Source organism: Eupeodes corollae, chromosome 1, assembly GCF_945859685.1.
Source record: "Eupeodes corollae chromosome 1, idEupCoro1.1, whole genome shotgun sequence".
Taxonomy (NCBI): Eukaryota; Metazoa; Arthropoda; class Insecta; order Diptera; family Syrphidae; genus Eupeodes; species Eupeodes corollae.
The window spans coordinates 149,337,931-149,355,300 of record NC_079147.1 but is presented as its reverse complement, the minus strand read 5'-3'; the positions used below and the strand labels follow the sequence as shown (position 1 = coordinate 149,355,300).

The window sequence follows — 17,370 nt, the reverse complement described above, 5'->3', positions numbered from 1 at the left end:
TGTGGTACACCGGAAGTAACAAAAACAGGGTTGGAAGTAACATTATTAATACGAACATATTGAATTCTGCCAGTAAGGTAAGATTTAAACCATGTCAATAAATTGGAATGAAAACCGATGTTATGCAATTTGGAAATCAATATTGAGTGATCAACTCTGTCGAACGCTTTCGCGAAATCGGTATACACCACGTCACATTGGTATCCTTGTTCTAGAGCTTTGAGTACATAATTACTAAAAATTGTAAGATTAGTTGTAGTTGATCTTCGACTGATAAAACCATGCTGCAAAGGTGAGATTATTTCTTTCACAGAAAAAAGTATTTTTTTATAAATAATTTTTTCGAATAGCTTTGGGATCACAGATATTTTGCAAATCGGACGATAGTTGGTTACATCATTTTTGGATCCTGATTTAAAAACGGGATAAATAAAGGAACTCTTCCATTGTTTTAAAAAGCAACCTTCACGGAGAGAACGGTTGAAAATGATATCAAGGGGGATTGCTAAGGAAAGAGAGCATTTTTTTAAAACAATAGGAGCAATTCCATCATACCCAGAGTGTTTATCTTCATGTAACTTTAAAAGTTCACAGATAATGTCTTCTTTATCAACTGATAATTGGTTTATATTAATCAATTGAGGTGAAGACATCAACCAAAGCCTCGTTTGATTATAAGAAGGTTTAAAGATGGATTGAAAAAAGTCAGCAAAAAAATTGCAGATTGTAGACGGATCACTAGATGTTTGACCATTATACCGTATAGAATTCGGAATTCCGGTGGTACTTTTTTTGTCATTTATAAACTTAAAGAAACATTTACTATTTCGTTTTAGTTTAGATTCAATACTTAAAATATATTGGTTGTATAAGAATTTATTGAGAAAATTGAATTCACGATTACATCGAAGATAGTTCATGTATAGACTATTATCATCCCTAGAATCACGATAAAGTTTGAAAGCTTTATTTTTTCGATTATTCAAATTAATGAGCTTTTTATTGAACCAGCAGGGCTTAGTTTGAGATTTCTTCAAATATTTAGGAGTATATAAATCAATTGCCTCACCCAGCAGATTCGTTAAAAGAGTAAACGATTCCTCCACGTCAACATTTTTAAACATAGAGAACCAATCAACCCCATTCAAAAAATTTGAGACATTAAGAAAGTTACATTTATCATAATTAAGAAAAGAAGTAGTTTCAGAAGTTTGCTTTATATATTCTAAAAATTCAAATGATATGCAAAGTACAAGATGATTTTCGGAGTTAGGTAAAGGAGGTGGAGTAGGGCTGTCAATACTCACACCAAACTCATTATCAGTGAAAACTAAATCAAGATAACGATTAAGTTTATTACGAAAGCAATTGATTTGTTTGAGCCCAAATTCAGCTAGAGTATCAACAACCACACTCTCGCAATCACTACTAACATTAAATGGTATTAAATATTTATCATCCGGATCAAAGACCCAATTTACAGCAGGTAAATTAAAATCACCTAAAATTATAATATGCTGATTATCTGTTAAATTATTTAATATAAATGAACAATTATCCATATGCGTTTTATATACTTCAAAAGAACTCTTCGGTGGTATATAACTAATAATAAGAAAAACATCATGATTATTATTAACACAAAAACGAATAATTAATTGATCAATATTGAATGTAGAATTTGAAGAAGACGGCAACTCTAACTGCATACTTTTGATAGACGAACGCACTGCAACTAACACACCACCCCCTCGAGTCTGTCCAGTTGTGAACAAACAGCGATCATTACGATAAACATTAAACTGCTGGTTGTCAAACATTTCCGAACTGAAATGGTTCTCAGAGAGCCACGTTTCAGTTAGAGCAATTACATCAAATTGTTGAGAAGATGAGAAGAGAAGAATGTCATTCATTTTCGTACGTAGTCCACCAACATTGTGGTAGAATATTAAAAATTGTGAGTTTTTTGATGAAAGAGGAGAAACAGGTAGATACTCGTATGTATGTTGGGCATAGGCAGAGTTAATTTGAGTGTTTATAAGATTATTGTTATTGTTTTCAGCTGTAATTATTGATTTTAAGTTGTTGTTTTTGCTTTTATGTGAGTTTGGTTTTTTGGAGAAGGAACAAATAACTTTACGCGAACAAATGCAGGCCATATTGAGGGAAGCAAAACTTCACTCAATTTATTTTCAGGAACACTTAATTTAAAGTTAACAAACGGTAGTTCAGTCAATACTGCATCTTTTTTAATTAATTTGAAACATTTGATTAAATGAGCTGGAATATTTGTGGCATTGGCTACATATTCAATTATTGAATCAGGTTCAGTGTCATTCGAAAAACTTGATAAATGCACCCACTTATTACTAGGTATAACATTAAGTTTGCACTCAGGGTTTGTCATTGTACCATAGATGGGGAGGGTAGCATTAGAAACGGGGCCGCGAAGGGGATTTTTTTTGTTTTTCTTTTTATCAACCTTTGCGAGAGGAGAAGAAGATATATTAGAGAGCACATTAGGTGATGGTGATGGATGAGTCAGTGATTTTGTTAAATGATTCACTTCTTTTGATTCAAGATAAGCAGTGGAGACACTTTCAGTGACAACATCTGCACTTGCATTATTTAAATTGGAAGTCGATGGATTAGGATTAACAAGATAAGAAATTAATGAGTTGTTAGTGAGATCAGTTAATGATGATCCTTGATTTATAATTGGTTTCACAGGAACACTTTGGGAGCATTTCAAATAATCATGTATGGAGCAAATCTCTCTCTTTAATTCTCGAACACACTGAGAAAGCTCCGTAAATCGAGTAAAAAAGTTTGAGAAATTAATGAGAGCACAAGTGTCACATTGCCAATTGAAGTTCGATTTTAATAAAAAATTTGATTCTGCGGCAGAAATTCCAACACAATCTTTATGAAAATACTGTCCACAAAACAACCGACATACAATCAATTCTGATCGTTTCAATTTATCGTTGCACTTAGCACAAGATTTCGACATTTTCATAAATTAATTGAAATTAGAATTAGATGGAAATTGAAAAAAAAAGACTGGAGAGAACAAAAGTACGTGTTGCTCAGACGACAGTTTAAAGAAAAAATGATATGAATATGAAACTATCTATGTCGGCTTGTAAAAGGATACGATCATGGGTGGACTTTATAATCTTAAAAATGTTCATGTCATCAGCAAAAATGAGAACTTCACTTGAACGTAGACATAACGGTACATCGTTAATAGACAGGGTGAATAGAAAAGGGCCAAGATGACTTAACTGGTGAACACCAGATTGACCAACAAAAGGTTTTGAAAGACAATTTCTAAATTTTACCTCTTATTATCTGTTTTCAAGGTATGATTTGATCCAATCTAAGAATAATGGTGGAAAACCAAGACCTTTGAGTTTAAATAAAATAATTCTATGGCTAAGTTGGTCAAAAGCTTTAGAAAAGTCAGTGTTTACACAGTCAACTTCATAACCTTGTTCTAAAGCGTTTGAACATATGTTTGAGAATGTGAGGAGGCTAGTAACGGTTGATCTTTTTTCACAACCATGTTGCTGTCCGCAAATGAAATTTTGAGATATTGAGAAATATATGAAAGGAGAAGAGGATTCATCTTTTTAGCAACAGGCTGCAAAAATGCTGTTTTTTATCTGCTCGGATAGAGGCCTGTAGAGTAAGAAAGATTGTATATTCCAAGGTCTTTTAGAACTCTTGAAACTGCTCGAAGGCGAAAGCAGATTCGTCCTATAAAACCGGTTAAGCACTGACGAACAAGAGGACTCATGACACTTGCACACGGAGTCTCAAGAAGAATTGGTATAAGAAAACCATTGAAGTAAATCACGCTGTCCGTCCTGGTCCTTAGAAAATCGATATCATCAAAAAGCACAAACAAAGGCTGTCAACATTTCTTGAAACACAAGTACATAGAATTATTTTCTATGAAAAAAAAATTTAGAAGAAGGGCTGCGACAGCTTTTGCCAAAAACGGCACAATCCTGAATAGATCTTAACAAGAGTGTCATTTATTCAATAGTCGTTCCTGAGGTTTTAACAACTTTAACAAAAACGATTCAAAACATATTTCCTATTAGAAAACCGTGCAAGAACTTGTATACAAAGATTTCACAATGATTCGCCCTATGGAGAAAAAAAATGCTCCAACAAAATGTAAAAATGTTGACAAATTCACACAAAATATATACAATTTTCTTTAAGCTTCTTACCCAATACTCCCAGTCTGTAGTTCACTGTCACTACTATCACTTGCCCGTAGCTAGCAAGCACAGATCCATCATAAGGATTGCCACTATTCCATTCGAAAGATTCTCCGTGCAAGTAAACTATTACCGGATACTTATGGATGTGATCTATTCCATCTAAATGACGAAAAAATAATTATTATTTACATTAACAACACATTAAGCTGCTACTGAATATTTAAAAAACATTAAATTATAAGATTATAAGCTTAAAAGGTCGTGTGTAAACAAAAAGGTGTCATTTTCGACCCTAACTAAATCTTTGTAATGAAACAGTGTCATATGTAGCTATTATGATAAACTCAACTCACCTCCACTTGGTACATAAACGTTTAAATAAAGACAGTCTTCATTTTCAGTTTTAAGATACGGTAAGAGTCGTATTAACTGTTCATATCGTCCTTTGGACATTTTAACACTGCCGTTTGATATGTCTGGAATTTTTTGTGGACACACTGATGGCAAATGTCGGGCTATTTTTAATCCTTGCCATGGAAGTGGTGTTCCTGAAATTAAATATGTAAAAAAAACAAATAAAATCAACTAATATTCTTTTATTATAGGGAAAATAAGTTGGGATAAAAGTGATAAATTCTTGCTTATAAAATTAAACGTGTTTTATTAGTAATTTGTCAGTTTTGCAATATTCAGTTACATCAGTAAGTGTTTCCTTAGATTTATTCTTATTTAATGTTAACTGGGTTTTTTCATGATTGAAAAAACGAGTAAGTGTAATGATTGGACGAAAACTTTAAAGGTATACAAGAGGCAATTGATATTTTACAAATTAAAAAAGATCCTAGTAATAAATAAATACTTGGCCGGCTTAGAATTTAAAGCAACTAATTGACTCACATGAAAATAAATAAAAAAGAAAAGGTTCGCAATATTAAAGTAACACAATTTTTAAGAACCCCTTTTACCTTTGTTAAGTTGAATATTTAAATAATAGCAGTGGCCTGACAGAGAAGATTACGTTCTTAGGTTATTCGTACATGACAAGAATTAATCTTGAAGGATTTGTCAATTCCTCGCAAGAGGCAGTACGCGTAAAAAAATGTTAGATGTCACAGGCATTTGTCTGGCATTCTGTATTACTGATATTTTACAATACTTGTGACTTAAGAAAAATGACATTTAAAGTGAGCCATCCACCTGAACGAATCAAAATCAAATGGGGTGGCGCAACAGTCCGTTGTGAACCAGGGCCTAGTGACTTACAACTCTCAAACATTCCTGTGTGCGAGTGCTGTTGTCAGGAATGGAAGGGACCTACAATTTTGGGCCGAATCCGAACGGCTAGTTTTTTGAGAAAGCACTTTTTCATGACAAGAATTACTCTTGAAGGATTTGTCAATTCCTCGCAAGAGGCAGTACCCGCGAAAATTATTTTTTTAAATTAAGGTGGCACAGGCAGGGATTGAACCCAGACCCCTTGCATGACAGTCCAACGCACTAACCATCATGCTACGGGTACTACCCACCTGAACGAATAGTCAATTTAAAAAAAAATAGACTATACTCTGATGAATTGCCATTCTTGTCAGTCTGTCGAAATTTTGAAAAGTTTTACAAAACATTAATAACAATATTTTGTGTAAAATAAAAAAGTTTGAAATCATTGCTCGCGTTCGTTAAGCTGTCCGCTAGACTAGCTAAGCTTCTTTAGAATAGGATATGTTTGTTAACGACCAGGACCGCATCTTATCTGTAACCATCGTCCTATAGCTAAATTGTATGTTGCCTCAACACTGTTTGAATCTCCTTTTGTGATGTTATTTCCATTGATTATTGTTTCTCTTTTCTTTGTGATAATCAACATGGATTTGTAAAAAAAAAATATGCTGTTTAACCAAAATTCGAATTCACAACATTTTGTACAGATGCTTCCAGTAAAAATAACAGTTTGATTGCGTATTTAACGAATTTAGCAAAGAATTTGACAAACTTCGTAAATAACTATAAAGTAAATAAGATCAAATACGCTATAAGCTAATAGATATCATCTACTGTTGTCTTCAAAAATTACAATTATTAATTCTGGAGTACCTCATTACCATATTAAGGTTTGACATTTCTCGATGTTTTAAGGCAACAAGAATCTAAATAAAAATAAAGAGTACTATTGTCAGGAATGGAGGGGACGTACAGTTTTTTAAGCCAAATCCGAACGGAAAAATTGAGAAAAAACTTTTCATGACAAGAATTACTCTTGGAGAAATTGTCAATTCCTGGAAAGAGGCAGTACCCGTGAATAAGACTTTAGATGACATATGCAGGGATTGAACCCAAGACCTCTCACATGACAGTCCAAATCAGTCATTTCACGGGTACCACATCTAAAAAGAATTAAAAAAAATGTATGTGTACTGTACGTACGTAATTCGTGCGTCAGTATTTCCGTCCGTATGTTTGGAAACCTTTTTTCCCTGTCCATATCTCAAACACCAGTACAGCTATCGACTTCAAATGAATTTGTTTGTACCGATAATAATGCTAGTTACGCTAGTTACTTGAGTTACATTCTATATTATATAATGTGACGAGATCTAAAACTAAGATAATTTTAATAAAAAACAAAATTATTTTTTTTTAATAACATTTTACGAACCAAAAATTATTTTATCTCTTATTATAAAACATTACTTAAACTTGTTAGAAATTGACTCAAATATCTTTTGAGAAATAAGTTTGAAGCCAATATTTCAAATTTTTTTAAAGATATTTGAGTCGAAAATCAATTTTTACCAACTTTTGTTAAATTTTGTTTAGGTTTCAAATTTTTTGTACAAAAACTGTCAATTAGATTTTTTTCAAAAATTTAATGAATGTTAACAACAATATTTTTTGAAAGATAAAAGTGTTTAAAGCCAATACCTCAAATTTTTGCAAAGATATTTGAGTCAAAAATCATTTTTTACCAACTTTTGTTACTTTTTTTTTCTGTTTTTATTTTTTTGTTAAAAAGTAAATTAAAGCCAATATCTCAAAAATTTGAAAAGATGTTTGAATCGATATTCAATTTTTACCAACTTTGAGTACTGTTTTTTTTAGATTTTTATTTCTTATAAAAAACTTTCAATTCGATTTTTCTCAAAATTGTATCAGATGTCAAAAAAATTATTCTTCGTTGCACAAAATTGTTTTGGAGATGAAATCATATTTTAGTCGTAAAATTTTTGGAGGTGACAAATTTTTTTTTCAGTTTTTTTGATTTATAAAAAAATCGTTATATGGATTTTTTTCAAAAAATATACTTCTTTGATATCACGTTATAATATATTATATAAAATTTAATTCAAGTCTCTAGCGTGTTTGGTTCGTAAGATATTTAGGATTAACCAAAATTTTCAAACTGCTATGGTAAAAAAACCATGTACGCAATTTTCTTGAGAGCCCTTTCTGCATCTTTCTACCTGTATAACAAAATTTATTTGAAGTTGATATCTCTTCTGGGTCTTGAGCTATGGAGGACGAAAAAAACGTCGCGAACGTACGTACACACGCACGCACAAACATCTTTCTAAAAATCTTTTATTTCGACTCTAGGGACCTTGAAACGTCGAGAAATGTTAAAATTTTTAATTTGACAAATCCAAACCCATTACAATAACTTCCTATGGGAAGTTAAAAAAGGCCCGTAAAAACGTCTAGAGGTGTTCATTATCACGTTCTAGGCTGTTGCTTGTTTAACCATAAACCTAGCTCCGATGGTGAACACAATTTGCTCGTTAAATATTCCCGCAAAAATTTTAGCCGAATCAATAATTGGCTGTCATCACTTCGCGTTCTAAATAATTGTATTAATAGTTTAATGTCTTGTAATGTAAATTTGGTGGGAAATTAAGTCTCATTAAGCCGCCTCAGAAAGCCGTTTAAATTTACCAAAAAATAGCGTGCGATGGACTTTGCACTTTCTTAAAGTGCTCGTGTTCGTTTGTTAGATGATTTCAGGTTGAATTATAGACCAAACTGAAAATGTTTGACAGTCGCCATTTATATTTATTTATTGACAACATAAACCAACACCATCTGATCATCTTAACTATACGTCTTGTTTTACTCAAAACCAAATAAATACGCTTTTAAACATTTAAAACTATCTCAAAATTGAAGAGAGAAAAGCTTACAATTTACAGCTTGCAAAAAATATGTATTTCGTTGGATAAAATTACAGTTTTTTCAACGAAAAACCAAAATTCTCTTGTTATTATAACAAATTTCAAGTTCAAATATTTAAGCTTTTCCTTTTGTTTTATAATTAACGAACACTAAGAGAGTTTTATATAACTTTAATATGCCAAAGACACAGTGTGAGCATTAGGATAAGGACACGAGGTGTCGGTGTACATTGATTTTGAATTCCTGAACATTGCAATGATAGGGAAAGACAGAGCGTGGCAAGGCATTCCACATTCGCGTAGTACGGCTAAAAGATAATTCTCTACACTTCATAGTACGGCCGAAGTTGGGTTCAACATTTAACTAATGGGCATTCCTAGAGGCGAGGGTATTACGGTTAAATTGTATTAGGGGAGCAATACAACTGGCTATTTCACTAGAGCCTAGTCCTTTAAAACAACGATAAAAAAGCGTGAGACAAGAAACTTTACGACGATGTTTGAGTGACGTAATCGATTTGATGATGTTCATGTCACCAATCTATTTAAAAGCTCTTCTTTCAATACTGTCCAAGAGGCTTAAATAAGTTACTGGAGCACCAGCTCAGATATAAGAGTTATATTCAAGCTTCGGACGTAGATTGTAGCCAGATCAGACGGAGAGAAAAATTTCTTGCATTGTCTCTAAAAGCCTAGACATCTTGCGGCATTTTTGACAATGTATGTGATGGCACCACAAGTTTCGTTGATGCAAGTGCCACTCATAGCTAGTAGCAAAGAGGGTATATCTCGCTTTAACTATACAAGACAGCATTGGATTGTTAAAGTATAAATTTCCTCCGAAGAGGAGGAAGAGAGAAGAAGAAAGAGAGTCTGGAAACAAATATGAAAAGCTAAGAGTGCTAACGTCAGCGAAACAAAGTATTCGATTAGAAGTAGCAGACAGGAGATCATTTATAAAAATGAGGAATAGGGTTGGAGACAAAACGGAGTCCTGGGGCATACCAAATCAAAAAATCAAATGGGGTGGCGCAACAGTCCGTTGTGAACCAGGGCCTAGTGACTTACAACTCTCAACCATTTCTGTGTGCGAGTACTGTTGTCAGGAATGGAAGGGACCTACAATTTTAGTCCGAATCCGAACGGCTAGTTTGAGAAAGCACTTTTTCATGACAAGAATTACTCTTGAAGGATTTGTCAATTCCTCGCAAGAGCAGTACCCGCGAAAATTATTTTTTAAATTAAGGTGGCACAGGCAGGGATTGAACCCAAGACCCCTTGCACCCCTGGGGCACACCAGCATTTATTTTATTTTATAATTGAGCGGTTGGAAAGAAAATTTCTAATCCAACGAAGAAGAAATTCGTCAATACCAAAAGCTCGCATTTTCGATGAAAGAGCAAGATGCCAGACTTTATCAAATGCCTTTGAAATATAAAGTGCAATAATCTTACTTTCTCCAAAACGATGTATAGATTTGTTTCACAGTTTGGTGAAATAGACAATGAGATCACCACTGGACCTATTGCTGCCAAAGCCGTATTGCCGGTCATTAAAAAGCTTCCGTTTCTCAAGATTTTTCTTAAGCTGATAATTAATCAGCGTTTCCATGATCTTAGAAAGTGCTACCGTCGATAATTTGCGGTGGAAGAAGATTCGCCTTATTTTGCGATTGGCTGAACAAATGCAGTTTTTTTACCCTTTGTATATGGGCGTTGCAGGCCTTCCTAGCTTGTTTAAACCTTTTCCGGAAGCTTGCCTCTTTCTCCTTGATAACCTCTTTGCAGCTCGAATCGAACCATATGAATTAGTCTTAGGTTTAGACCTATTCGGTATAAAAGTTTTCATTCACAGATAAATCATACTAGTTAAGTTATCATATCTGCACTTGAGTCTACGTCCCTACCCAAGAAACATAATAACGTTAAAGAAGATCCTGAAGAAATTATTGAGACATTACCAGTTGGCTTTCTATGGATTTGTTTGACACGAGAAATTAGCTTTCCCATTACCGATGTTGTACATTTTTCCACCAACCAACTTTTATCGTAGACATTTTCTTTTAAGAGTGAACTAGTATTTTCCATAACACTTTTCAAAAAATCAGTGCTCGTTATGATAAGCAACTGTGATTAACATAGATATTCAATTTAGATTCCTCTTAAAATAGACGCGAGTTTTAAATATGTCTATGAATATGTCTCAATATGTTTTATAATAAAATAAGATGACACATATAGTAAGTAACCACGCTTAGAACTTGGTCTTACTCCATCGACCACAAACTTTCCAAAAATGATAAAAATATGGTGGTGTCGGCAAGCCCACGATCATAAATGTAGCTCCTCTTCTGGTTACCAAACCTTATTCAGTCTAGTATTTCTTTACTCCTGCGGGATAATATTTACATGCCTTATCTCAAAAAATTATTATTTTGTCTCAAAAATTTTACACCCAAACAGAATATCAAAATACCAATTTCGGATATTACAATAAATCTCTTCAAGAATTTTGTTTTTGTTTTGTTATTCTTACCTGGTGGCATAAATCTTCTACTGCCCACTGGAGCTTCTGCATAAGGTAACCCAAGATATTGGTCGACATCCCTTAATCCAGTTTGTGGATGCATACTCCTTACAATGCCCTTAAGTCTGCCCTGCTTCAACATAATCTCCTTTGTATACATAAGCTTTTCTGGTGATTGTCTTCTAGGTGGCGTTGGATATGGATATGAACTGCCATACTTGGTCATGGGCGAATCATTCAAAATGCCATCGCCATCGCCTTCGCCATTGCTAACGCCATCTCCGTTGCTATCACCATCTTTATCCCCACCATCGTTTTCATCGTCGTCAATCTTTATGCTATGCTGAGAAGTTAATGGAATTCCCTCCTTTACGTCGTCGTCGTCGAGTGTGTGTCTACGAAGATGTCCATCATCATCATCATCATCAGCATCATCTGCGCTGTGTGTATCTCTTAAATGCCTTACTAAATTACTTCTTGCAATTTGCTGGAAATCTCCCTCTCGATCAAAGGATATTTTGGGAGTTGGCGAAGATTTAGTGGTGACTTCTGCATCCGTTCCTGACAAAATCAATGTCTGAATGGTTTTAGCATTCCAGATATTTTCGTCGACATGCATGGAATTTACTTCATCAGCTGCAATCTCGTTGTTGTTACTATTGCTTTTGTTGGATCCATCGAATACAACCGAATTTAGAAGCTTGGGACTGTAAGTGCACCAAAAAAGCAAAACTACCATTCGCGTATCCATAATATTTTTAAAATGAAACACTTTTACTTTTCTTAAACTTTTCTACAACACACGAAATAATTGGTTTTGGGGCAACACTATAACAATATTTGGTGTGTTCAAACGGAATGTCAAAAAATGAAAAACTTTTAACATCAATCACACGTAATATGACGTAAATATTATTATCAACTATAGTTTATGAGCTCACACACCACAAAAACTCCAACACGAAAAACACTAAAAATATTCAAACTACGAGTATCAAAACAAAATCACTGAATTCTGAATTTTTTTTTTTTTAAAATCACTTCTATTTTGGTCAAAAATTATAACGCATATGCTTTGCAACTCAAAACAATATTCCGTTGGAGGGAGAGTTTGAAAGAATGGTGCAGTCCTATTTCTAAAAAACTATTTCAGAACATATACGAATAAGTGCCCCAACTTTTAAGGTGTAGGTTAGTGAACTTTTTACACTAAATGTTTCTTCGATTGGCAAAGTATGTTGTAGGTTATGAAAAATATTGTTCACTCTCTCTCTGTTATTATGATGGGGGGCCAAGCACGCATTCAGATATGTGTACCTACGACTTTGGCACCGATGCTGCACTCAGAAAATATACGTCAAGAACGCTAACTCGAACGCGAACGCCAATGCGAGCGCGTTGCATTAAAAATAAATCGCGTACAAGATATACAACTGCGCGCGTGGTGGTTTATTTTCGTACCTCATTAGACAAAATACGTATCTACTACGTAAATTTTGAGCGACAGGGGAACAGATACCGAAAACAACAAAAAAGAACTTAACATAAAACCTTTAATAAGACTTTAAGTTGCGTGTTTCGTCAGAGATATACAAAGATACACCTATTTACATTTTGGTAAAAATAAACACTTCAACTTTTGATCTCTTTAGTGAAAAGAATGTCATAAATATTCTTTAACACAAAATATTCTTTTCAATGCTTCGCGCAGTTCCGATTGCCGATAAAATGTCGAAAAATAAACTGCACGGTGATGTATGATGCTGGTATTGACGTAGATATATTTTTAAACAAGAAGATATATTATGTGGTGGTGTAAGCACGGTCGGGCCGGGCGTCTTCACTGATCGAGATACTATTCGGAACTGCTTGGTGTTTTCGTTGTTGAATTTTAGATGATATGAGGTGAGCCGCTCGCGCCGGGTAAATAGTCGAATTAGTTTCGTCACTATATTTTTTGGTATAAAAATTGTTGACAAATGATGTAAGAAGTTTCTGAGATACAGAAAGTGAAAATACGGACAGCTGATCTTACACTGAAAACGAACAATGAGTGTTTTTGTTAATTTTGGTCCAAACGTATTGTTGAGCGTCGACAGGAAAACATTTGAGATGTACATGTACAAGTTATTGACGTGATATTTATACAGTCATTTGTCAAATTAACTTCAAATAATATTTTCCGACAGGAAATTTGAGGTGATCGATGTTTAAATTTTTTTAAAAACAGGAATGTTAGAGGATTGTATGCTTACCCAAATACGTACAAAGGTGACTAGGAAGCATTTGATAGATTTGTCAAAATTAAGTTTTAGTTGTCGAAAAAGTTAAACATGAGTGATAGGTTAGGTTATGTTAAAGTGGCTGTCCGTGATGGAGTATAGGACACACTTAGGCCAGTCTCATGGCCTATTGTGATACCACATGAATCTTGAGGCTTTCTTCTAAACTAAATGAAAATAGTTTGAGTCTCTTACGAAACGTGAAAGACTGATTATGTTAATATGATTGAAATCATTTGAATCGTTATAGAAGAACTCTCCGAGGTGAAGAACCATTTCCTCCAATTCCTCATCCATACAGCTTCTGCAAAAGTCGTTTTAGAATACGCTTAGCTACGTGGCGTATTTTCCTATTTCAAGTTGGCTAGGGCCAGGTTATGATCCCAGCTCCCAGAAAATGTGAATATTAAACTATTATGCCACCCTCATTTGATTTGATATCGGCCTTACTATCTGAGAAAATATAGATAACAGATTTTCATATCACGTGTTCTTAAAGCCAAGCCAAAACCTAGAATACACTACAATGATTGGGGAGGCGGGATAAGAGATTTAATTTCCACTAACACCTTCATTTGTTTTTGATATATCTATGAAAAAGTGGATTAAATCGTTTTCAACAAATGCCCTATCCTCTTAAAAAGGTCTGGAAAGTAAAGAAATCTGGAAGTTTCTGTCGAATTGCAGTTGAGAGGTGGTGTAGTCTGTGTGCTTCGGAATTTATTCTAAATACTTAAAAATTACAGAGTGGCCAATGTTGTTGTTAACCCACTGCGATGAAGCTTTGAGGCGAATAGCGGAGCTTGCAGGTGTTTGTTTGCTAGAGGTAGAGGTATTAGGTGGAGTAGGGTTTCTAGTCGTGCGAAGCGATCTGCTTAAAAATAGGCTACCTGACTTAGACTTTATTTAGTTCGTCGCGTTGTTGTCTAAAATTAGACCAAGACATTTAGCCCCGTCTGAGAACTTTAATCGGTTTTGTGTGGAATGACACCCAGTCCACGCCAACCAGCCTTAAGTATTTGTTTGTGTAAGGCATTTTGTTAGAGTTTTTTTACGGTGTTAAGATGCTTTTCCGAGACCGCAATAGCAACCTTATTCGTATAGTCAATCAGTATGAATCATTCCGCATGCAGACCAGTTAGGATTTCATTTACCACCAGGTTCCAGAGGAGAGGGAATAAAACGCCACCTTGCGGTGCCCCTCTATTAACGAATCTTCTAGCAGAAGAGTTGCCCAGTTTTGAGTTAATTATTATGCTACTCAACATAAAACCAATGAGCTCTTAAGTTGTTAAAAGCAGCTTCCATATCAAGGAAAACAACCATAGTGAATGTTGGAGGGAGTATTCTATAGTGCGTACTAAGGTGTGTAACGCCGTTTCCACCGATTTGCCTTTACAGTAGGTATCTTGTAATACAGATAGAAGTCTTGTATCAATTTTTGCCCTTAAATGAATATCAATCAGTCTTATTGCGGTCTTAAGAAGGATTGATGATACACTTTTAGGTCGAAGATCTTCAGAATAGACCTGCGAGCATTTTCCTGCTTTGTTTATTAAAACAACTCTCACTTCTCTCCATGTGTGACCGAGATCATATGGACAGGATTAAGACAGCTGTTTAAAATTGCTTCAAGAATTTGTACAATTATGTCTGCGGCTATTTGTAGTTCCGCTGCTGGTTCCCATTTGGTTCTGCAAATTTAAATGCTTCGAAGATGTTGAGAGCCAATTGGCTCTTAACTTTAGGAAGTTCCTATTGAAAAATAATGTGGTTTATCAAAATTGTTATTTTTCATTTCAGACTGTTGGAGCCAATCAAATCATCAAAAAATATATTACTTTTAATAACTATCTTAATTTGTTATGTACTTAAATCATTCAATTACTATTAAACTAGCTTTTATTTTTCATTCAAATTAAGCGCCTAAATTATACCAATCGCCATAATTTTTACATTTGAATTCGCCCTAAAAATTGTATTTTTAAAATTAACGTAACTTCTCTCTTGAACTACTAGAAAAATGTGTGTATAAATAGAAGCTTATAAATGAAATAAAAGCTTCTTCTTGTAATAAACCCTACTGGGAAATCACTGCCTTTTTCTTTTAAACGTCGCTCGCTATAAAGACTTGACAATTTCGCATATTTCGCTACCGTTAATTAGTTAACGCATCAATCAGGATCTAATCTATCTTTTGTATAGAAAAGAACACATATAGAGATCCCGGGTTGACGGTCAGTTTCATTTGATCGTTCATTTTTTGGCGCCCAACGTGTTAAAAAGTCGAAATCCACGTAAAAAACAGTATAAGACATTATACTAGTGTTATTTGAAAAATCGTCCATTTATATATATATATAGACAAAAGACAAAAGAGTGTTAAAAAACTATAAACTTCATTAAAAACTATACATATAAAAAGACATTGAACATTTTATCGTCGCGCTTCGGTTTCGGTTTCGGTTTCGTGAGTGCATGGTGCAGGTGAAAATTGCAGGAGAAACGAGAAGCAAAGTCCAGGAAAAATACCAGCAACATCCCCAGAAGGAAGAAACCATAAGAGAAGCTACAAAAAACAATTGTGGATGATAAGTATTACATCTTCCACCAAGGTACGTTTGTCCAATTTTATTCTAATGTGCGTTGCTGCTTGACAAAAATCTAAAAATCAAACACATAAAACGTCTATCCTAAACTAATTAAAACAAAAACGCACCTTCGATATAAAAAGGACAGAAAAATTGCTTATATTTAAACTAAATACCTACATATTTAAACTACATCAGTCTTATTTAATAGAATTCGCTAAACAGATGAATAGTTATACAGTGAATAAGGATTTATGTAGGCTCTATGTAACGTTGCAAAAATTCCTATTTATAAAAAAATCTGCTATAAATTTTAGTTATACAATGCTTATATCAAAAAAAGTGCCAAAAGTACTATAAAATCTGCTAGTTGTCATAACAACTAAAATATAACAAAATAATTCCAATTATTTGTATGATATTCTCTTTCGAAAATCTATATTTTTTTTTAGATTCTTCGTTTCTTCGGCTCACGAGCTAAACTCGAGAGGCATTATTGTTTTTATTTTAATTTCAAAAAGAGAGGAGAGAAATCAAAATGACATTTACGAAATAATAATAACAATAATTTCCTTATGTAGGCTCTATTCAACCTCAAAACGCGTTTAGCTTATTATGGGACTATGCAACCTTGTATAAGTTTTATAAATAGCATTTTTGCGTTTAGAGGCATTATAGAGATAACATAACTTTATGTAGGCTCTATACAGCGTTTTTAAATAAGACTGCATATATATAAATATATTCTACATACATATACATATTTATCGAACAACATATCGCAAATTTATTTAAAATACAAATTCAAAATTAAATCTACAAATCATTTAACATCAAATAGTCTTTTAATTTCGTTATTTTGCTGCACCATCGTTAGTGCTTTCATTGGATTAAACTTGATATAATCCACAAGAGAAATACACGATCCACAACATAATTTAAAAGTGGATAAGCTTTCTCTCACTTTCGAAATTCAAAATTCTTTTTAATCGCCGCCTACCCACCACCACACCATTCATTTATCGTCGTTTCGCTCCATTCGATCTTAAATTCGCGCTTACCTGCTGCACCAGTCATAAGCTTTCATCCACAATTTCGGTCCATAGTATACACACCTTATTCGATTACAACTTGCTCTCAGTGCATCGATCCTCATTTCGCCCACACATCATCACCCATTGAACTTGGTTGTCAACATCGTCAACGTCGTCGTCGTCGCGGGAGATCTTGCTGCATGATCAATGCACTGAAAGTGCTTTTGGTCAAATTGGATTTTTGTCGCTGATTGCAATAAAATTTGATTCGCTTGAACTTAACGTTTATTTTAAAATAAATTCGCTACTTGCTATAACTCAACGAAAATATTTTTAACTTCCACAATCAATCTTTTGAAGTTGATTCGCGACGGGATTTAAATTGTTCAGACAGATTTTGTTGGGAGAAACTAATCTTGAGCAGGGTTGCCAGCTAGTGTTTTTTAATAGGGAAGAACGAATTTAATTGATTTTCATTTAAAATTAAATCGTTTTAATTTCTACTGTCGCTCTTCGAGAAATAGTTATATTTTAAA

The 17,370-nt window shown here is 33.9% G+C and overlaps 1 protein-coding gene across 1 annotated transcript in view; it reads right to left on the bottom strand.

Moving 5' to 3' along the window:
• LOC129940280 (uncharacterized) overlaps nt 1-12,771 on the bottom strand; it is a 59,243-nt gene extending 46,472 nt beyond the window's left edge. Inside the window, exons 1-3 of the mRNA XM_056048568.1 lie at nt 10,937-12,771; nt 4,592-4,786; nt 4,245-4,397 (exon numbers count right to left, since the gene is read on the bottom strand). Coding sequence (XP_055904543.1) covers nt 4,245-4,397; nt 4,592-4,786; nt 10,937-11,678 — 1,090 coding nt within the window. The 5' untranslated portion in view covers nt 11,679-12,771. The remainder of the gene's footprint in view (nt 1-4,244; nt 4,398-4,591; nt 4,787-10,936) is intronic.
• Nucleotides 12,772-17,370: the final 4,599 nt, after the last annotated feature.